The 24,645-nt window shown below is 38.6% G+C and overlaps 1 protein-coding gene across 1 annotated transcript in view; it reads left to right on the forward strand.

Annotated features, from left to right (window-relative positions):
- The first annotated feature begins 1,889 nt into the window (after positions 1 to 1,889).
- Positions 1,890 to 24,645, forward strand: part of LOC309606338 (membrane cofactor protein-like) — a 51,885-nt gene continuing 29,129 nt past the window's right edge. Inside the window, exon 1 of the mRNA XM_082343310.1 lies at positions 1,890 to 16,504. Within this exon, the coding sequence (XP_082199436.1) occupies positions 16,384 to 16,504 (121 nt within the window). The 5' untranslated portion in view covers positions 1,890 to 16,383. The remainder of the gene's footprint in view (positions 16,505 to 24,645) is intronic.

Below are 24,645 nucleotides of genomic sequence, written 5' to 3' on the forward strand. Positions count from 1 at the left end.
TCTAAGAGGGAAGTTTATAGCAATACAATTCTACCTCAAGAAACAACAAACATCTCAAACAATCTAACCTTACACTTAAAGGAACTAGAGAAAGAAGAACAAAGATAACCGAAAGTTAGTAGAAGTAAAGGAATCATAAAGATCAGAGCAGAAATAAATGAAATAGAAACAAAGAAAACAATAGCAAAGATCAATAAAACTAAAAGCTGGTTCTTTGAGAAGATAAAAAAAATTGATAAACCATTCGCCAGATTCATCAAGAAAAAGAAGGCTAGGACTCAAATCAATAAAATTAGAAATGAAAAAGGAGAAGTTACAACAGACACTGAAGAAATACAAAGCATCCTAAGAGACTACTTGAAGCAACTCTATGCCAATAAAATGGACAACCTGCAAGAAATGGACAAATTCTTAGAAAGGTATAACCTTCCAAGACTGAACCAGGAAGAAATAGAAAATATGAACAAAACAATCACAAGTAATGAAATTGAAACTGGGATTAAAAATCTTCCAACAAACAAAAGTCCAGAACCAGATGGCTTCACAGGTGAATTCTATCCAACATTTAGAGAAGAGCTAACACACATCCTTCTCAAAATCTTCCAAAGAATTGCAGAGGAAAGAACACTCCCAAACTCATTCTATGAGGCCACCACCACCCTGTTACCAAAACCAGACAAAGATGTCATAAAAAAAGAAAACTACAGGCCAATATCACTGATGAACATAGATGCAAAAATCCTCAACAAAATACTAGCAAACAGAATCCAACAACACATGAAAAGGATCATGCACCATGATCAGGTGGGGTTTATCCCAGGGATGCAAGGATTCTTCAACACACACAAATCAATCAATGTGCTACACCATATTAACAAATTGAAGAATAAAAACCATATGATCATCTCAATAGATGCAGAAAAAGCTTTTGACAAAATTCAACACTCATTTATGATAAAAAAAAACTCTCCAGAAAGTAGGCATAGATGGAACCTACCTCAACATAATAAGGGCCATATACGACAAACACACAGGAAACATCATTCTCAGTGGTGAAAACTGAAAGCAGTTCTTCAAAGATCAGGAACAGCACAAGCATGCCCACTGTCACCACTATTATTCTACATAGTTGTGGAAGTCCTAGCCATGGCAATCAGAGAAGAAAAAGAAATAAAAGGAATGCAAATTGGAAAAGAAGAAGTAAAACTGTCACTGTTTGCAGATGACATGATACTATACATAGAGAATCCTAAAGAGGCCACCAGAAAACTACTAGAGCTAATCAATGAATTTGGTAAAGTAGCAGGATACAAAATTAATGCACAGAAATCTCTTGCATTCCTATACACTAATGATGAAAAATGTGAAATAAAATTTAAGGAAACACTCCCATTTACCATTTCAACAAAAATAATAAAATATCTAAGAATAAACCTACTTAGGGAGACAAAAGACCTGTATGCAGAAAACTATAAGACACTAATGAAAGAAATTGAAGATGATACCAACAGATGGAGAGATATACCATGTTCTTGGATTGGAAGAATCAATATTGTGAAAATGAATATACTACCCAAAGCCATCTACAGATTCAATGCAATCTCTATCAAATTACCAATGGCATTTTTTACAGAACTAGAACAAAAAATATTAAAATTTGTATGGAGACACAAAAGACCCTGAATAGCCAAAGTGGTCTTGAGGGAAAAAAACAGAGCTGGAAGAATCAGGCTCCCTGACTTCAGACTATACTACAAAGATACAGTAATCAAGACAATAGGGTACTGGTACAAAAACAGAAATATAGCTCAATGGAACAGGATAGAAAGCCCAGAGATAAACCCACGCACCTATCATCAACTAATCTATGACAATGGAGGCAAGGATATGCAATGGAGAAAAGACAGTCTCTTCAATAAGTGGTGCTGGGAGAACTGGACAGCTACATGTAAAAGAATGAAATTACAACACTCCCTAACACCATACACAAAAATAAACTCAAAATGGATTAGAGACCTAAATATGAGACTGGACACTATAAAACTCTTAGAGGAAAACATAGGAAGAACACTCTTTGACATCAATCACAGCAAGGTCTTTTTTGATCCACCTCCTAGAGTAATGGAAATAAAAACAAAAATAAACAAATGGGACCTAATGAAACTTAAAAGCTTTTGCACAGCAAAGGAAACCATACACAAGACGAAAAGACAACCCTCAGAATGGGAGAAAATATTTGCAAATGAATCAACGGACAAAGGATTAATCTCCAAAATATATAAACAGCTCATGCAGCTCAATATTGAAAAAACAAACAACCCAATCCAAAACTGGGCAGAAGATCTAAATAGACATTTCTCCAAAGAAGACATACAGATGGCGAAGAAGCACATGAAAAGCTGCTCAACATCACTAATTATTAGAGAAATGCAAATCAAAACTACATTGAGGTATCACCTCACACCATTTAGAATGGGCATCATCAGAAAATCTACAAACAACAAATGCTGGAGAGGGTGTGGAGAAAAGGGAACCCTCTTTGCACTGTTTGTGGGAATGAAAATTGATACAGCCACTATGGAGAACAGTATGGAGGTTCCTTTAAAAACTAAAAATAGAATTACCATATGACCCAGCAATCCCACTACTGGGCATATACCCAGATAAAACCATAATCAAAAAGACACATGCACCCCAGTGTTCATTGCAGCACTATTTACAATAGCCAGGTCATGGAATCAACCTAAGTGCCCATTGACAGATGAATTGATAAAGAAGTTGTGGTACATATATACAATGGAATATTACTCAGCCATAAAAAAGAACGAAATTGGGTCTTTTGTAAAGACGTGGCTGGATCTAGAGACTGTCATACAGAGTGAAGTAAGTCAGAAAGAGAAAAACAAATATCGTATATTAAGGCATATATGAGGAACCTAGAAAAATGGTACAGATGAACTGGTTTGCAGGGCAGAAATTGAGACACAGATGCAGAGAACAAACGTATGGACACCAAGGGGGGAAAGTGGTAGGGGAGTTGATGGTGGTGGTGTGATGAATTGGGAGATTGAGATTGACATATATACACTAGTATATATAAAATGGATAACTAATGAGAACCTGCTGTATAAAAAAACAAATAAAATAAAATTCAAAAGAAAAATAAAGAAAATTCTGCTTAGCATTTTTTAAGAAAAACACCTTGGATGCCAATTTTAGGTAAAGATCTGTCAGCCTCCTGATGAATAAAGCAAAATAATCCTAAATGAGGGGCACGTTAGTTACTTGGGGCATGCAGTTTGCTTTTCATGACCCAGCCATGAGCACTATTTAAATATTCATGGGAGCACCAGAAACTACTTTTATGGAAAAGGTATCCCAAGTCATTGTTTTTGTGCTTTCATGTTAAACTCGATCATCTAGCACTTTCTCAATTGGGGATGGAATCACAGCAACCTGCTGGCAGAATCCATGAGTTATTTGTTTTATTTGGAATACATAGGCTGGAGCTAGGGACACAGTAGGTGAATCAAAAGTTGTTCAGTTTGTTACAGTTGACCCAAAGCTGTTATGCCCATAGGTCTATTGTAGCTACCTCAGCAAAGAAGTGAATAAAACAATTCAGGGTCTTAACGGTTCCCACCACCACATCCTGGGGATTAGAACATGAATTCTCCAGTCAACAGCCTGAAATAGTACTGCAGCTGCAGTGAGGGGTTCATCCCATTCACGGAGAAGTTTTCCCAACAGGTGCTTCACCTGTCCCACCTCCACCCAATTGGGCAGGGCAGCCAACTGGGGGAAGACTGGCAGGAGGTGGACTTAGAAAGGCTTCCCAGGTGGTTGAGATGCCATGACTTATGGAGAACCACTGGTGTGAAATAAAAGTCCTGCAGGCAGGTCCGAGTTGGCCTTGCATCTCCTGTGCAAAAAGGTCAATCAACGGAACAGAGACTTCCTACCTAAAGAGTCCCCAAGTTTAATCCCCTGTGAGGTCCCCTGAATATCATTACAGAATTGGTTCTCTCTGTCTTCAAGTATTGATAGAAACGAAGAACCAAAAGTAGCAATACTCCTGAATCTCTTATAACGCAGCTGAATTCATCAGTGCTCCTCCCTCTAAGGGCCATGTGAGTACAAGTTCAGTTATGCCAATATTTCTGACGGAACACTCACTGCAGAGGCTCCAGGACTGCAGCCCACTGGGAACTGAGATCAGTTTCCCGTTCAATAAGTAACATCCTTCAGCCCAGGTCTGCAACATATTTCTCTTCTGTACTCTTTTTTCTCATTTTATTTCTTGGCTCATAGAATTTCATTCTTCTCTTCATGGGCTACATTTTTCATATCTGTCTGCTGTAACAGACTTCAAATTCTTTATGAAGTAGGTAAGATCTCCACAACAAGTTAATTTTTCATGACCCCACTTCCCATCATGATAGAGTTATGAATGGAAAAAAAAAGATAGAAAGCGAGGACATGATAAATTGAATATAGTAAAACATTTATTGAGGTCAGGATGCATGACAGAAAGATAATTTAAGAACAACCAATTTATACAGTTTACAGCACTACCACATTTCAGCGAACTGAGGACATCAGGTAAATTTTAGTGATTTGTTTCTAAAAATCCATTAAATGATCTATTACCTGTGCATAAAGTATTGTAGATGTAGTTAAAGAAGTTAGTCGGAAAAAATGTAACTTTCCTCCCCCTCTCTCTGCCCATCCATCTTCCAGGAAGCCACAGGCTGTTGCTGACCAGACTTGGCATGAGGCCTCGAGGCTGCTGGTTTTCCCCCTACATCATAACTGATTTCAAATGGTGCTAGACAAAAACAGACTCTGAACACCAGGAGAAATCGGTCAGCCTGTGTAAGAGATGGGTCCAGTGGTGCTCAGTGGGGTCCTGCACCTTGACAGTGCAAGTGGGCAAGTCTGATTTCAGTTGCATGGCAACTGCAGCTGAATGTCCCACAGCATCTATGTGCAGGTGGACTGTGCTGAAGTGATGAGATAGTCCTCCTGGGACACACCCCTCCCCTTGCCTATTGCAATCAAGTACCCAACCCAGCATTGGCCAAGCATGTGCTCAAAGGCCCTACCAACAGGCTACTTCTAGGGGCTGCCACTCCCTGTCAACAGAAATACAATCACAGCCTCTGGTTCTGCTCAAGCCTCTGAGTTTCTATTGAACACAACCCCATCCCTGCCCTGTCCCCCTCCACAACCCAACACACTCAAGAGTGTACTTTGTTTCTCATTTCTTCCTTTCTTGAACCGGCTCAGGTGTCAGGAGGAGGGAAGCTAGCCCCAAGAGCAGCAGTTCCTGTACCGTAGGCTGTTTGCTGTGCTGCAATTCTTACTCCTAAAACACTGATTTCAAATGGCGCTAGATACAAAGATGGAAAAAGCTAAGCCACCATGTGAAACCAGCTTCCAGAAGAAGAGGATCTCACTGAAGAAAGAAGGGAGATGCGATCGGAAGACCCAGCCTCTGCCCCGAGCAGAGATGTCTTCTTGCAGTTCCACTTGTGATGGTATGCTATTGCACTAGTTGGATCACTGATACCAAAAAATTTGGAATGTACTTCAGGACCTGGAAATGCCTTCGTTGTTATTTTTTCTTGGATTATTTTGCTTTTTTTTCCCCAGTGATTTGGGGTGATGACTCTGTCAGGGCTGTGCACAGGCACTGTCTTTTTTCAAAGCATCCCTATACTTTTGTGCATTTATGCTATGACCTTGGAGTAAGCTTTTCTTTCTCTTGTGGAACCTAAGCATTGGCTCTTTGGGGGTGCCTCCAAGTCCTCCAAATCCCTTAAATGTGCAGAATCTCTTCAGGATCCTGTGGAGACTTTGGCTCTACCTCCTCCCCTGCTCTCTGACTTCCATTGAATCCTCGACCTCTCCTGGCCTCGTTATGACTGCTCTCTCCTTTCTGTCCTACTCTGTTTGGGCTTGTACTAAAACTTATCCCTCATCCCACCTATTTAAAGTAGCCTTACCACAGCTATTTTGTAATAAATGTGTAGCTGTTTACTTAAGGTTTGGGGTGAAAAGGGAAATTATACTACAACCCAAATTGGCACACAACCTAGATTGATCATTAGAAATCACTGAACTAAAAAGTAACCATTTTGTAAATAAAGTTTTACTAGAACACAGCCACACTCATTAGTTTATCTATTGTCTATGACTCTTTCACACAAATACAGAGTTTCACATGCCACAGAGACCCAGAGACTGCATGACACACAGAGCCAAAATATTTCCATTTTTCTTAATCATATAGAGAAATTCATCTAGCCCTTGCTTACTCTGGTCATACCCAAAAGTCCAAAATTTTCCTATCCATAATATCCTCGGGACATGTTTAGAAACAACAACACCAAAAGCCCTGAAGAGAATTAGTCCACTCCTATAGAAAACAGAATAAAAATTACCACAATTTTTTTTAGTAGATTTCCTATATTTCTGACCTACCTCTTCAGATATCAATGTGCTCTAATTTAAACCTGGCATTTCATAGCTACACACGTCAGAAATCTTATTTTCAACAGAGGGTAGTAGAAATGGATACAGGAGAATGTAAAGAGGTGGGAGAGGCATTTAGGGTTAACCAAGATACAGGCAATTTAATTTTTTCTGAACAGCAAAAAATAATACAGGTTATATCCTATTTTAACCTAAATAGAAATAAATTTGCAAAGCTCTGTCTGTATTATCTGGCTTTTACTCAACTTGCTTCTGTGTAACTGTGCCCCTGGAATAACGTGTTTTTCACTAATATTTATGAAAACAAATAAAAATGTGCATTGCTTTTTAAGAATTCAGAATTAGTAATTCACATTTTGAAGCATTAAAGATCATCTAGCCTGATCCTTCTCAAACAGGCGTTTGCAAATGTTCTGAGGATGCTTGGCTAGTATACCGATAGGATATAAAGGCATGAGATTAAAATGGCAAGGCTTCCTATGAGAATATTTTTTCTAGTGTTATTCCAACAGTTTGAAGGGAAAATAGAGTTATTTCTATATTAGCACAAATACATATAAAAGGAGAAGAAGGCAAATAAGGCAGGATACTTTACAGTGAATACAACAGAGAATATTGTGCTTTCAGGGTTGCTTTAAATTATGTCTCCAAGTCTCTTGGGTGATGCATTCCTTTTCCTTTACTCTTGGAGTAGTAGGATGTAAAAATTGTACAAAAATGATTCACAGCCTTCTGTACTGCAGCCAAATATAAACAGACATAATAACAGCAGACTATGAAGACACTGGTTGTCTTTACAAGAGTTCATTTAAAAAATATTCCACAAGAGTGCTTAAAATATCATTTGACCTGGCCTCATTCCTGCCAGGTTACCTGCCTAAAACATGTTTCACTTTTCTTCCTATCTAAGTTGCATTAACCCAGCTCAGAATTCACTTACCCAAGAACCTCTCCCAAACAACTCCAGTCCACAGTGATGTCTTTCTTTGGAACTCACAGCACTTCCTTTCTATACAATTTTTTAAATAAACTGTTTTCCATGAGTAATATGTGCTCATTACTGAACATGTAGAAAACATAAAAAAATATAAAGAATATAAAAATTATCTGTAGTGGTCTCCTTCCAGTGATTAGTATTCTTAAGCTTCTTTGCATATTATTTTACATGTTCAGGTTTGTATCTGACATTATATTGACTGTATAATACTGAAACTTTTTTTTTTTTATGAAATGACAACCATTTCCTCCATTACTCAAAACTGTATACGAACACATCCTATAGTAGTTGACAATCAGGACTTTTAACTTAACTGCATTCATTCACTTCCTTATTCATTCATTCTTCAAACATTGAGTAGTCATTTTAATTTACCATAGATTGTGCTTATGTGTTTTCTTTCCCATGCTAAATTACCTTTTGAGTAAGGATCACTTTTTTAATTTCCATAATTTCTGAGTATAGATAATCAAATGAGAAGTGTACAGTATTTGAGAATGAATATCAAAATTACATTTAACCCCTAATTTTTGGAAACTATTTTATAGCATCTCAAATTGTGCACATTGACTGTTGACCACCTTTTAATAAAATGGTAGAAGTCCTTAATGAATTTGTCTCAAATTTTTCTTTTAAAATTGTTTTTTGGCCACAGTACTCCAAATGAGCAAGATTAATCATTTGTGGCAACATATGATGGATAAGGAGTGAGTCAAAGTCTTTACAAAGCTCAACACCTGTGCACCCCGGTCAGGTGTAGGGGCAGAGAGGGCAATACAGGTAAAGAAGCAGACTCCAAAGACACAGCCTCATATTGGAGGCCATGAGACTGTTCAAAGATGATGCAGGTAACGCATGATGATGGGAAGTCTTGTGAGGTAGGAGAACAATGATGAGGGCTCGGGTGGCAATAATATCCAGAGATGTCAGATGAGCTGATGGGTTTCATCAAGGTCCTGGCCATTTGTACAAGGACAGTGTTCCTGGCCTTAAGGAAGTAGACAGGTTCCAGCACGACCCAAGAAACATTTGAATATCTTGTACTATACACATCTTCTTTCAATCGTGACTGTGATTGGGGGAGGAGGACATGCTATCTGTAGTTGATCCTCCTCTAAACTACCAGCTCCTGTTTACTTTCCTCTCACAAAACCATTGTTTAGAAAAGAGACTCAGGGAATCGTTTTGTGTGATATAAGTGACCTGTATGTGTTCTGGAATGAGGCTCTTTTTATTTAGTTGCTCAACTCTGGGAACTCATTTCCTTTGACAAAAGAGGCGATGAGGAAAGGTTAAGTTACTCATACACTCTCTCTTTTCTACTCAGTGTCTCAATTAATGCCGCACTTTCCTGTGCTCAACATAGCAACCACCACAGAGGGCAATAAACACTTCTTTTGAACTTGTAATTTATGTGTAATGCTTGCATCGTGATTATCAGCATATAAATTCTGGGTAGTTTCAGTTGTCGACCATGCTGCCTTCTAAATAAAAATCTGTTATTTCAGTTTCCTTCTTGAAAAGTACTATAAAGCTGGAGAACACCTCAAATTAAAATGTCGATTGGAAAGGATTCAATTCATTTCAACAGAATAAGATCTGAGACTCATAAAATCTTTGAAGTTGTTTCACAGAGATGCAAACATGTACACTTGAAGATGCTGAAGCTCTCCCAGTACCTAGTAAAGCTCCCTCTTCTTAGTTTGGATTATGGTCACCTCTTGACCCTCTTCTCTTGTGCTGAAAGCACACATTATCTAGTCAGGGGAAAACTACACTTAAGATATATAAGTAACTAACACACCATTGTAAAGCAATTATATTCCAATAAAAATGATAAAAAAAGATATATAAATAGTCTCAATTATTTAAAGAAAGAAGATGTCACCCAGGATTTCTGTTTACATGATTGTCATTTTTCTTTCTTATTTTCAAATGTTTATAATATAGAAGGGGATCATTGAGGAGTATTTGGAAAATGCAGGAGAAAGATATGCAAAAATAATCAGTCACATAAAAATATACTACCTAGTGATAACCACTGCTAATATTTTAATTCATTTTCTGATAATCTTTCTTCATATGTTTCTTTACATACATATGTCTTTCTTAAATAGTTATTATTCTTAAACAGTTATTATTTAGGGGGGAATGGGCTAGTTTATTTGTATAGACTTTCTTTTATTTTTTTCTTTTATTTTTTTAAACATCTTTATTGGAGTAAAATTGCTTTACAATGGTGTGTTAGTTTCTGCTTTATAACAAAGTGAACCAGCTATACATATACATATATCCCCATAACTCCTCCCTCTTCCATCTCCCTCCCACCCTCCTTATCCCACCCCTCTAGGTGGTCACAAAGCACCAAGCTGATCTTAGTGGAAATAGTTTCAGTTTTTCACCATTGAGAACAATGTTGGTTGTGGGTTTGTCATATATGGTCTTTATTATGTTGAGGTAAGTTCCCTTTATGCCTACTTTCTGGAGGGTTTTTATCACAAATGGGTACTGAATTTTCTTGAAAGCTTTTTCTGCATCTATTGAGATGATCATATGGTTTTTATTCTTCAATTTGTTAATATGGTGTATCACACTGATTGGTTTGCATATATTGAAGAATCCTTGCATTCCTGGGATAAACCCCAATTGATCATGTTGTGTGATCCTTTTAATGTGCTGTTGGATTCTGTTTTCTAGTATTTTGTTAAGGATTTTTGCATCTATATTCATCAGTGATATTGGCCTGTAGTTTTCTTTCTTTGTGACATCTTTGTCTGTTTTTGGTATCAGGGTGATGGTGGCCTCATAGAATGAGTTTGGGAGTGTTCCTTCCTCTGCAATTTTTTGGAAGAGTTTGAGAATGGTAAGTGTTAGCTCTTCTCTAAATGTTTGATAGAATTCGCCTGTAAAGCCATCTGGTCCTGGGCTTTTGTTTGTTGGAAGATTTTAATCACAGTTTCAATTTCAGTGCTTGTGAGTGGTCTGTTTATATTTTCTCTTTCTTCCTGGTTCAGTCTCGGCAGGTTGTGCTTTTCAAAGAATTTGTCCATTTCTTCCAGGTTGTCCATTTTATTGGCACAGAGTTGCTTGTAGTAAGCTCTCATGATGCTTTGTATTTCTGTGGTGTCAGTTGTTACTTCTCCTTTTTCATTTCTAATTCTGTTGATATGAGTCTTCTCCCTTTTTTACTTGATGGGTCTGACTAATGATTTATCAATTTTGCTTCTCAAAGAATCAGCTTTTAGTTTTATTGATCTTTGCTACTTTTTCCTCCATTTCTTTTTCATTTATTTCTGATCTGATCTTTATGATTTCTTTCTTTCTGCTAACTTTGGGGTTTTTTTGTTCTTCTTTCTCTAATTGCTTTAGGTGTAAGGTTAGGTTGTTTATTTGAGATGTTTCTTGTTTCTTGAGGTAAGATTGTATAGCTATAAACTTCCCTCTTAGAACTGCTTTTGCTGTATCCCATAGGTTTTGGGTCATTGTGTTTTCATTGTCATTTGTTTCCAGGTAGTTTTTTATTTCCTCTTTCATTTCTTCAGTGATCTCTTGGTTATTTAGTAGTGTATTGTTTAGCCTCCATGTGTTTGTATTTTCTACAAATTTTTTCCTGTAATTGATATCTAGTCTCATAGCATTGTGGTCTGAAAAGATACTTGATATGATTTCAATTTTCTTAAATTTACCAAGGCTTGATTTGTGACCCAAGATATGATCTATCCTGGAGAATGTTCCATGAGTGCTTGAGAAAAAGTGTATTCTGTTGTTTTTGGATGGAATGTCCTATAAATATCAATTAAGTCTATCTTGTTTAATGTATCCTTTAAAGCTTGTGTTTCCTTATTTATTTTCATTTTGGATGACCGGTCCATTGGTGAAAGTGGGGTGTTAAAGTCCCCTACTATGATTGTGTTACTGTCGATTTCCTCTTTTATGGCTGTTAACATTTGCCTTATGTTTTGAGGTGCTCCTATGATGGGTGCCTAAATATTTACTATTGTTATTTCTTCTTCTTGGATTGATCCCTTGATCATTATGTAGTGTCCTTCTTTGTCTCTTGTAATGGTCTTTATTTTAAAGTATATTTTGTCTGATATGAGTATTGTTACTCCAGCTTTCTTTTGATTTCCATTTGCATGGAATATCTTCTTTCATCCCCTCACTTTCAGTCTGTATGTGTCCCTAGGTCTGAAGTGAGTCTCTTGTAGACAGCATATATACAGGTCTCGTTTTTGTATCCATTCAGCCAGTCTATGTCCTTGGTTTGGAGCCTTTAATCCATTTACATTTAAGGTAGCTATCAATATGTATGTTCCTATCACCATTTTCTTAATTGTTTTTGGTTTGTTATTGTACGTCTTTTCCTTCTCTTGTGTTTCCTGCCTACAGAAGTTTCTTTAGCATTTGTTGTAAAGCTGATTTTGTGGTGCTGAATTCTCTTAGCTTTTGCTTGTCAGTAAAGGTTTTAATTTCTCCGTCAAATCTGAATGAGATCCTTGCCGGGTAGAGTAATCTTGGTTGTAGGTTTCTCCCTTTCATCACTTTAAATATGTCCTGCCACTCCCTTCTAGCTTGCAGAGTTTCTGCTGAAACATCAGCTGTTAACCTTATGGGGATTCCCTTGTATGTTATTTGTTGTTTTACCCTTACTGCTTTTAATATTTTTTCTTTGTATTTAATTTTTGATAGTTTGATTAATATGTGTCTTGGCATGTTGGATTTATCCTGTATGGGACTCTTTGCACTTCCTTGATTTGATTGACTATTTCCTTTCCCATATTAGGGAAGTTTTCAATTATAATCTCTCAAATATTTTCTCAGTCCCTTTCTTTTCCTCTTCTTCTTCTGGGACCCCTATAATTCGAATGTTGGTGTATTTAATGTTGTCCCAGAGGTCTCTGAGACTGTCCTCATGTTTTTTCACTCTTTTTTCTTTATTCTGCTCTGCGGTGGTTATTTCCACTCTTTTACCTTCCAGGTCACTTATCCGTTCTTCTGCCTTAGTTATTCTGTTATTGATTCCTTCTAGAGAATTTTTAATTTCATTTATTGCATTGTTCATTATTGTTTGTTTGCTCTTTTGGTCTTCTAGGTCCTTGTTAAACGTTTCTCGTATTTTCTCCATTCTATTTCCAATATTTTGGATCATCTTTACTATCATTATTCTGAATTCTTTTCCAGGTAGACTGCCTATTTCCTATTCATTTGTTTGGTCTGGTGGCTTTTTACCTTGCTCCTTCATCTGCTGTGTATTTCTCTGTCTTCTTATTTTGCTTAACTTACTGTGTTTGGGGTCTCCTTTTCACAGGCTGCAGGTTCGTAGTTCCCATTGTTTTTGGTGTCTGCCCCCAGTGGGTGAGATTGGTTCAGTGGGTTGTGTAGGCTTCCTGGTGGAGGGAACTGGTGCCTGTGTTCTGGTCGATGAGGCTATATATGTTAACTATGGGTAAAATACTATATTGTGTAACTTTACTTGTATTATTGAGCAATTCTATTTACCTCTGGCCTTACATTTTTCATCTGAAAAGCAGGCACTGGAACATTTGGTCTTGAAGCTATTCCTAATGCTAGCATTCTAGTTTTTTTTCATTTGCCTCTTTGTATAGTTAAGTGTGAGATGTAAGTTAGTTTAAGCACATGATGTTTAAATGTACTTTTCTGTCTCCACCATTAAAAAGAGAAATAAATAAAAGATTTTATCTTTGCCAATCTACCTATGGAATATGATTTGTAATACAATTACTTTTTAAAGCCTTCAAAAGCCAAGAGGAAACAAAATGAATATGTGATCCTTCTGAGAAATGACCTCCTTTCTGTACTTGACTGTGTTCAGAATCCCTGTGTTGGGTGTGGCACCACAGTAATGCTCTTGAGGTAACAGCCAAGTAAGAAGGTTAACTGGCAGGTGCCTGCAGAGGTAGCAGAGCTCCCAGGACCAACATAAAAAAGGTGGTTTAACTATCCTCTGTTTAGCCATTCTCTTTCAGGTTTTCACAAACAACTAACCTATACACTATCATGACAGGGGAAAGTCTTTTTTGAGCACAGTCACAGGCCCCTTCATGCTGTTACCCCCACCTCTGAAAAGCAAAATGTAAATACACCAATTTAGGAGTCAAAGGATCTTCAAACATTGTTTTATTTAATGAAGTCCCCCTCGGGTTAATGACATCCACAGACACCTCCTTCCACCTCACCACCATTCCTAAAGCTTGCAGAAGAGCTACTACAAAGCTCAAAACCTGGTCTACAAACAGTCATATTCTCCATTCTCTCCTTATTTCTTAATGGCTGTTTGACAAAATTTTTAGGGGCAGTTATAGGAACCACTAGTGTTTAAGCCCCTACTTCACTTAAAGCCTCAACTGTTGAGTTCTATTCCTTTCAGGACCTTAGGAAGTTCACAGTCCATACTCTCTCTTTGAACGCAGTCACTAAAATGATCTCAAGGCTAAGGGTTAGACAATAGATCCACTTCATAGGTCAGCTTGCCATGCCTGATTTAGGAAAGTTTTCTCTGTAGACAGTTGTAGCTCATTCTTTTCAGAGACAAATCCTGCTTGTTCCCAGTACCTAAAATTATTAAAATCAAAATATCTCAGAACCTTCCCAGAATTGGTAAATCCACAGTGGGAGAGGATTGGCAGAGACATGTTAAATGCACTTGACAGCAACGCCAATTTATTTCACTCAGTATTTAATGGGTATTTACTATGCACCTAGTATAGGTCTAGAACTGTCTCAGCACTGGAGATACAGCAAGAAAACTATCACTGCTTCCTGGAACTTGTCCAGAAAAATAGGGAACAAGGCTCAAAGCCTTTCAAATGGAGCCTCAGTTGGGTCAAATCAAAAGAAGTTAAAGAAATCTATGTGAAAGTCTTCAATTATACTTAGAATAATTTGCTGAACCTCAGCTGTAGAAATTTCACTGACTGTAATAAAGTTTCAATAAAACCCAACCCTTGAATTTAGCACCTGTAACTAGGAAACCAAAAACTACCGCTTCTTTCATACCTTTTAAATACTCTCATGAGAAAAAAAAAAAAAAAAAGAAAAACTTACTTTCAAGACTAAAAATAGGTGGGAAACTTTTTTTCAGCTTTATTGAGATACAATTTACATAGAATATTGTGTACAGATGGTTGCAGAGAACAATAAATGAATTCTCTCTTTCACAAATAATTACCAACACTGAGTCCACAGAACATTTCTATCACTCTTTCACAACTGTAAGATTTAAATGACAATTCCCTCTCATTGTGTTTCCTTTCATTGTCTCCTTAATTATACCTCCTATAATTGTGTTATCGTGGAATGTCTGGATTTTATAACCCAAGATACTAAGGTATTTATTTTATACATCGCACCCACACTTTGGGTTTTATATGCTCTGCCAAGAATTCAAAAAACTGTGTTGGTCTGGGAGGAAGAAGAAATTCCATGGTTTGTTCATCCTAGAATATCTTTAGCACTTCTCAGACAGAAAATTGTTTAAATGTATATAAAGCTTTGTAATTCCAGCTGATGCATTTGAGGTTTACAGGGAAGATCTCCATTTCCTTATCATCCTCTCATACCTTAACTCTGTGTGATACAGGTTCTGTCCCAGCCATTCTAGGAACAAAGCATTTAAAGCACAGGTTGGTTGTAAATAATTTGTTTATTTACCTGATTTGAAATGTAACATAGGGTCAAATATAGAAAGCTGAAAAGCACAAAGAAAATGAAATATCCATAATCCTGTCAGCTATTAGTAAATTTTTGGAATATTTGCAGCTAATCTCTATTTATGTGTATCAATTACTACTTTTGTGTTCTTCTACTAGTCATACAGGTTTACTTATAGCTTTACAAATAAATCGTGTTCAGTCTTAATTTTCCAGCATTGTTTCCAAGATTGTTTCAACAGAAAAGTTCTCCCCCTTATGCACTTCACCTAACCAATTCTTACTCATCCCAACTTTAATGACATACATCACTTCCATGAATTTGGCAATTAATGCACCCTTGTCCTTACTTTTTACATGCATGTGTATTTCATCTTCAACAAGACACTTAGTTGCTCAAGGGCAAGGGCTCCATAGAGTTGAGGCCCAATAAGCTAATGGTCCGGTGTTGTTTAATAATTTACCTTCCCAGGGGTGCTCTCCTGGGAACACGGAAGAGACTAATTGACTTTAGCAGTTGGGAGAGCAACAGCCAAACCTTTCCTAATTCTGAAATCTATCAGGCCATGAGAAACTTCAGTAGCATACACTCAACCACGGAAACCTCAACTATTATCCCGAGTTATGACTGACTAAAGCCAAAGACTGAGAAAGGGCCCAGAAGTCCGGACAGTTTGGAGTGCCCCAGGTCCAAACTGGAGTCATGAGGGGTGTGGGCCCCACGGTGACCCACTGCCTGGGCTCTAGGTTTCTATTTTCAGGTCGATGCGCTTGATTCTTTAATCCAGCTTTCCGGAAAAGGGACAATGATGACTGCGCCAGCCCTGATTCCTTTCCACCCTTCCTGCGTAGGGTGGTAACAGTTTGTTCACGAGGAGGCGGTGAACCAGCCATTTCCCGCAAGCCGCCAGAGCTCTCCTTTAGGTCTGCAGACGGAGGAGCCAGAGACAGTCAGGGTCCGAGCTGCAGTCGCAAAGCTGCGCGCGCACACACTGGTTAGACCCAAGCCAGGGCCACGCCCGGCCTGTCCGGGGGCCCCGCCTTGCATCCCGCCCATTGGCCTCGCCAGGCCCACACTTCCGTCCCTGCTGCGGCTCGGGCCACGCCCACCTGCGTGACTGCACTTGACGCTTTGTGAGTCTGGGGATTGTTGCGTCTGGTAACTGAACTCAGATCTCTGCTGGGCTGGTCTCACGTTTCCCGCTGATCTCCCCGAAAATGATAGCGGCTTACGTATCGCACAAGGCACCTCCCGGCCGTCCCGAGAGTCCCCTTTTTACTTGGTGCTTCGCTGGGATGATTTTCGTGGCCCTAGTTCTCCTGCTACCCATAGTCTCCGGTAGGAACCTGGAGAGAGTGTGCGTCCTGGCTGCGAACTAGAGCGGGTTGGGAAGCAGGCCGACTGGAACCGAGTGTGGGGGGAGCTTTGCTTTTTGTCTCGGGTCGGAGTCGCGGGGCTGGGTCCACCCGGGGTCATAAGGGGTTGGGATAGAAGGCGTGGCCACAGTGTCCCCGGGTCATGCCGTTCGGGGATCTAGGGGAGCGGGGACCACATAGTGCCCGAGGAGAAGGCTTGCTTGGTGGTGCGCACTGAGAAGTGAGGGGTGGTGGGCGCAGCTGGGGCTTACCAAGGGCCAAGCTGGGTCACTAGCAAAAGCTTGCAGGGTGTTTCTGGGACTGACTGAGCCATCTGGGGACGGGAGTGCCGACCTGGTGCTGCTGGTGACGGCTTGCTGTTGAGTGCCCAGGTGCCTGGGGATGTTGCTAGGCTGGTGCTGTGCCTGTGGGGACGATTTCCCCTATGTTCTCTGGGCGGGGAGACACTTTGCGAGCGGGGTGTTTGTGCCCGGCTGGACTGGGCTGGGGGAGCCTGCGCAGGGTGTCCCTGGTGTGTGCTTTGTAGAACTGGCCACCCAGTGGTGCCAAGTGTGGGGCAAGTAAGCTACTGCTTGCTTTGTGTGGGGCTGGGAAGCTCATGTTGTGCATGTAGCAGTCAGGTGAGAGCAGGCGCCGGGTTGGACCCCAGCTACAACCCCACCTTTAGTCCCCCTTTAGTGATGGAGGCTGTGACTTAGGATCCTGGATGCAGCAGAACTCACCACCCCTGAGCCGCATGTGGTGATGCCAGTGATACTGGCAGCAGCAAGGCACCAACAACCACAGAGGCATAAGAAGTGATAAGGTGGCCACTGGGCAACACCTCCGAAAGAGGCAGTGGAGGGTGAAAAGTGCCCACTTGCACCTCTTGCCAGAGGCAGCACGGGTAAGAGAAACCAAAGGCTTGTGCTATAGTGCCACCTGCTGGAAAACAAAAGAAAGACCTCTAATTTCTAACAATTATTAGAATCAAATAGGTAGGTGTTCACTACTTCAGAGGCACCGGCAGAGGAACCATGAAGCATCATTAAGCACCATCAAGCACCAGGAAGAACCACACTAACACTGTACCACAAAAAGAAAATGACAACTCCTAGAAACCAAACTTAAAGTCCCAGAATATTGTGATCTAACTCATAGAGGATTTAAAATAGCTGTCATGAAGAAACTCAATGAGCCATAAGAAAACTCAGAAAGGCAGTTCAATGAACTCAGGAATAAAATTGATGAACAGAAGGAATACTTTACCAAACGGATTAAAATTCTAAAAAAGAGCCGAATTTAAGTTCTGGAGGTGAAGGACTCAATAAATGAGATGAAGAACGCCTTAGAAAGCATTGGAGATAGAGGAGACCATATGGAAGAGAGAATTAGTGCGCTCAAAGATAGAAATCTAAAATGATACAAGTAGGAGAGGAAAGAGAAGTAAGATATTTTTTAAAATGAGAAAATTCTACGAAAGCTATCCAACTTTCTTAGGTACAGCAACATTAGGGTCATGGGTATCCCAGAACAGAGGGATAGTGGGGCAGAGAATTTACTTAAAGAAACAATAACAGAATTTCCCAAAACTAGGAAAGAACTGGATATAGAATTTCATGAAGCTAAGAGAACACCTAATTACCTCAAAGAAAAAGACCTTCTCCAAGATACATATTAAAATTGTCAAAAGTCAATGGCAAAGAGTTTTAAAAGGAGCCAGGGAAAAAAGGATGGTAGCCTATAAAAGAACCCCCATTAGGCTATTAGCAGGTTTCTCAGCAGAAAGTCTTCAGGCCAGTAAGGAGTAGATTGGAATTCTCAAAAATACTGAAAGATAAAAACTGTCACCCAAGAATACTTTATCCAGAAAAGTTATCATTCTGATATGAAGGAAAAATAAAAATTTTCCCAGACAAACGAAAGCTGAGGGAGTTCATCAACACTAGACCTGCCTTACAAGAAATGTTAAAAGGAACTCTTCTAACAAAACATTTAAAATATTGGTTGGCACAGGTAGTGCTTCAATTTCCTCTTTCTATAATGATTGATACCATCCCTATTGTTTTAAGAAACAAATTCTGGAACCTTTCAGTGCCATATTTTAGGAAAAAAAAAACCATGATATTTGGAGTTCACCTATGATAATGCTAAAATACCATTTCTAATCATAGCAGTAATGGAGACTGCATTCATAATAAAATAATAAAGCATAAATATTTTACATGAAATTACAAACCCTGATAAAGGGAAATGTCTGTAACTAAGCCAATGAAAAAAACATGAAAACAAGCGTAAAAACAGCAAAGAAAAAGTGATGATTTGCAGATATCTCTGGAACAGATTGGCTGAACAGTATAAAGAATTTGAATTTTGATCCAAGAGTGTAGAGAACTGATAACAATGCTCTTTCAGCTTTGGCACTAGGAACTAGAAATGCAGTGAAGAATGAGACATGGTCCTCAAGAAGGTTATAGTCTCCTAGGAAGTATAAACAATGAACTATTACAGCATGAAAAGTGCTATGAAAGAAATAAATTGGGACATCATGAGGACATCTAACCCAATTTTTTGAGTGAGAGATGTTAAGAGCCTCCAGGAAGAAGTGGCATCTAAGATGAAGCTGAAGGATGAATGGGTGAGAGGAATGGCAGGGTCTCTGGTTAAAGCTGAAGAAAAGTGGTGCATGGAGGTCTAGAGTGCTACAGTAAGTTGAGTAATTTAATGGGCACTACTAGTGGAACTGAATATGGCTTAGAAGAGTGTGCAAGGGTGAACGGATATTAAAGTTCTGTTAGCCATGTCAAGGAGCCTTAGACATTATCATGAGGGCATCAGAGAGCCATTGAAATATATCTGGAGGAGGGAATGGCCAAGACGGCAGAGTAGTAAGACACGGCGCTCACCTCCTCCCACGAGCATACCAAAATTACAACTATTTACACAGCAACTATTGATGAGAACAACCTGAAGACTAGCAGAAAGATATTCTACAACTGGAGATATAAAAAAGGAACCAAAACGAGATGGGTAGGAGGGGCAGAGATGTGGTTTAGTCAAGACACATACCCCTGGGTAAGCAACCCATAAATGGTAGTTGTAATTACAATTGTCATGATTACAATCACAGATGTTCTCCCCAAGGAGTGAGGGATCTGTGCCCCACATTGGGCTCCCCAGCCCAGGGGTCCTGCACTGGGAAGACGAGCCCCCAGAACATTTGGCTTTGAAGGCCAGTGAGGCTTACTTCTGAGAGAGCCAGGGGGCTCTAGGAAATATAGACTTCACTCTTTAAGGATGCACACAAAACCTCACATGCTTCAGGACCCAGGGCAAAAGCAGTAATTTGAAAAGAGCCTGGGTCAGACCCACTGGCTGATCTTGGAGAGCTTCACAAAGAGGCAGGAAGCAGTGGAGATATAGGTACTAGCAGTAATCATTTTGGGGGGCTTATCCCACTATGAGGACACTGGTGCTGTCAGGTACCATTTTAGAATCCTCTCCCTTGCTTATTAGTGCTGGGACCTGTCCCTGCCCACCAGACAGTCAGCACCAGTCCTGGGACACCCCAGGCCAAGCAGCTAGTTAGTTGGGGACATAGTCCCACCTACCATCAGGCTGGCTGTCATATGACAACCAGAGTCCCTAGCCACCCCAAGACCCAGTCTTACCCACCAGAGGACTAAAGACCCAGGCTTACCCAAGAGTGGGCCAACAATAACCCCAGGACCCCTGTTACCCCACAGCCAGATATGGAACTGGACCTTGTCTGTCAGCAGGCCAACACTAGACCCATGACCTGACCTCACCCACCAGAGGATGGACACCAGCCCTGGGAGCCCCTGAACCAAAGCCCCACCCACTAGTGTGTTAACACCAACTCCAGGACCCCTAGGGCCTTGCAGCCAGAGACCCTGGGACCTGATCCTGCCCACCAGAGCCAGCACTTGTGCCAAGACCCACAGGGTTCCAGCCCACCAGTAAGCTGACACAACCTCCAAGACATGTTGGGCCCCTTAGCCAGCCATGTTAGGAACTGAACTCACCCATCAACCAACCAGCACCAGCTGTGGAACCCACCTGGGCCATGGTCCCATCCACCAGCAGGCTAACACTAGTCCTGGGGCCCCTGGCCCTGCAGCCTGCTACCCTGAGACCAGGTTCTACCCCGCCCCCACAACAGGGCTCCACTTTGTGATCTGGCCCCACCTATCAATGGGCTGGCGCCAGGACGGGGATTCTCCTGGCCATGCAGCCAACCATGCCAGGACCCAGACCTACACACCAGTGGCTGGCAGCCTCAACACAAAACAGAGCAGGGGCCAACCTTCCTACAAGCACATACACAGCAGTCAGCTAACCACAGCAGATGTACCCACCCAGTCCACATAGAAGGCACTCCTAGTGTATATAAATCTGGTGACCAGAGGGTAGTGTGCTGCTGAACCCCATAGGATGTCTCCTATATAAGGTCACTTCTCCAGGTTGGAAAACATAACAACCAAACATATAGAAATAAAATCAACAGATTAGGCAAAATGAGGCAACGGAAGAATACATTCCAAACAGAAAAACAAGATAAATTCCCTGAAGAAGAACTAAGTGAAGTGGAGATAAGCAATCTACCTGATAACAAGTTTGAGGTAATGATCATGAAGGTGCTCAAGATACTTGGGAGAAGAATGGATGAACAGAGTGAGAAGTTTTTAACAAAGAGTTAGAAAATACAAACAACCAAACAGAAATGAAGAATACAATAACTGAAATAAAGAATACACTAGAAGGAATCAACAGTAGATTAGATGATACAGAGGAACTGATCAGCAAACTAGATGACAGAGTAATGGAAATTACTCAAGCTGAACAGAAAAAAGGAAAAGGAATTTTAAAAAATAAGGACAGTTTAAGAGACCTCTGGGACAACATTAAGGGTAATAACATTTGCCTAATAGTAGTCCCAGAAGGACAAGAGACAGAGAGAAATGGGAGAGAGCAGATTTGAAGACAAAATAACTGAAAACTTGCCTAACCTTGGAAAGGAAACAGTCTTCCAGATCCAGGAAGCACAGAGTCCCAAACAAGATCAACCCAAGAGGACCACAAGACACGTTTTACTTAAAGTGTCAAAATTAAAATAGTAAAAGCAGCATGGGAAAAGCAACAGTTTACATACACGGGAACTCCCATAAGGCTGTCAGGTGACTTTTTAGCAGAAACTCTGCAGGCCTGAAAGGAGTGGCAGGATATATGAAAAGTGATAACAGGAAAAAACCCTACAGCCAAGAATAGTCTACCCGGCAAGGCTATCATTTATATTTTAAGGAAAGATCAAAAGTTTTACAGACAAGCAAAATCTTAAAAAGTTCAGCATCATGAAACCAGCTTTATAATAAATGTAAAAGGGATTCCTCTCAGCAGAAAAGAACAGGCCACAAGTAGAAACAGAAAAATTATGAAAGAAAAAATCTCATTGATAAAGGCAAATATACAGTAAATTTAGTAAATCAACCACGTATAAAGATAGTAGGACGATTAAAAGACAAAAAGGGTTAAATCATCTATATTCATAATAAAAAATTAAGACATACAAGAAACAAAAGGATGTCAAAAACAGAAGATGTGGAGGGGGGAATAAAAGTGCAGTGTTATTAAAATGCACCAAACCTGAGAAATCAGTTACTTAAAATAATCATATATATATATAATATATACATAATATATTATATATATGATTTTATAATATATATAATCATATATAATATAATTTATGTATATAATATATATTGTACATATCTTATATAATATATTAATATATAATATATAATTATATAATATATTGATATATAATTATATATAATATATAATATATATAATTGTATATTAAATATATAATATTCATATATTATATTATATATGATTATACATTATATGCTATAGATAATCATACATAATATATGTATTTAATATATATTATAATATTTATATTAATATATTAACATATATAAATATATAATATATATTTAATATAATATATGTTATATATATTACATATAATATATAATATAATATTTGTTAAATGTATTATATATAATATGTATATTGTATTATAATATATATTAAATATATTATATATATTAAATATATTATATATTATATTAATATATATTAATAGATATTAATATATCATAATATATATTATATTATATTATATATTATATTATGATATATATTACTATATAATAAATATTATAATATAATATGCTATATATTATATTAATATATATAATATATTTATTATATAGTATGCTAATATATAATATTAATGTATATTATATATATTAATATTATATAATATATATATGTGGCTATATACAAAATGGAAAGTTACTCAGCCATAAAAAAAAATAATGAAATCTTGCCATTAGCAGCATCATGAATGGAACTATAGGGTATTATGCTAAGTGAAATAAGTCAGACAGAGAAAGACAAATAATGTATGATTTCTCTTCTATGTGGGTCTAAAAAAGTAAAACATAAACAAACTAAAATAAACAAAAATAGAGTCATAGAGAACAAACAGTTTGTTTCTTGGGGGCAGGGGGTAGGAGAGAAATAGGTGAGAGAGATTAAGAGTTATAAACTTTCAGTTACAAAATAAATGAGTCACAGGTATAAAATGTACAGTGTGGGGAATACAGTCAATTTATGTAATATCTTTGTATGGTGACAAATTGTAACTACACTTTGTGATGATCATTTTGAAATGTATGGAAATATCAAATCACTGTGTTGTGTAACAGGAACTGGCATTGTGTTGTAGGTCAATTATACTTTAAAAACAAACAAACCTATAGAAAAAGAGATTAGATTTGTGGTCATCAGAGATGTAGGGTTGGGGGAGGGAGAATTAGATGAAGGCAGAGATAAAGTACAAGTTTCCAGTTAAAAGGTAAATAAGTACTAGGTATGTAGTGTACAACATGATAAATATAATTAGCAATCTGTCCCTTATATATAACAGCAGTCAAGAGAGTAAATCCTAAGTTCTCATCACAAGGAAAACATTTTTTAAATTATTTATTTAATTTTATATCTGTATAAGGTGATGAGTGTTCACTAAACCTATTGTGGTAATCATTTCATGATGTATGTAAGTCAAATCATTATGCTGTACACCTTAAACTTATACAGTGCTGTATGTCGATTATATCTCAATGAAACTGGAATTTTTTTTAAAAAAGCATCTGACTAGAGCCTTGGTCATAAGTATCATGTCAGTATGACTCTGGTGGCAATGTGGAAATGAACTGAATGAAAGGTGGCGAGACCGGTAAGGAGACCTACTCAGAAACTTATATATGGCTTATAAATGAGTGGGAATTGAGAAATAAAATTGATAGGTTAGATGCAAGAGTCTGCCTTTGAGAAAGGAAAGAAAGTTTTAAAATAGGTAACACGAATGACCCCTGTCATGGCAGACCCACCTCTGAGCATTCAAACTCCTCGGTATATACTTTTATTGTCTTTCTGCCTCATTTCACCTAGTTACCATCATACTTTTATACATGTTAAAGTTCCAAGGAAGTAAGTTAACCATGTAGAGGGGTGAATTCAAAATACCTTATCTGGCATTTTCCGTAAACATGAAGCCTTTCTCCCAAGCCTGTGCCTAGGCCTACCTACAAAGAAAGGCAAACTGAGAGAAAGTAAAAAATAATAATGTATTATTTCTGAAGACAATGTATTGCTTGGCATTTAGTATTCTTCCTTTGCAACTGATGTTCCTTTACATCTGCAATCCAGTTTCATCTCCCCCACCAACTAAAACTGTGTTTACGTGGCACATTTTCCAAGTTTGATAAAAAGATGTTCAGTGTTGTAGGATACAGATGTTCTTGCTTGCAAGCATTGTACCAGCCTTTTAAAAAGTTAATTTGTATAAGCATGGACATTAGTTTCAATAAATTTTTGTTTTGATATTCATTTAAAAAGAAATAGTTTGTATAGACAGTGAGAGAGGGGTTGGGATGGTCAGGTTTCATTGAGGTTCCACTTTTGGTTAGAGACCATGATTTTCTGAAGGTACCACCTGGGCAGGGATGTGGGTGTGTGCTTGACTCAGAG

This window comes from Balaenoptera borealis (assembly GCF_965194805.1).
Source record: "Balaenoptera borealis genome assembly, chromosome: 1".
Lineage (NCBI taxonomy): Eukaryota > Metazoa > Chordata > Mammalia > Artiodactyla > Balaenopteridae > Balaenoptera > Balaenoptera borealis.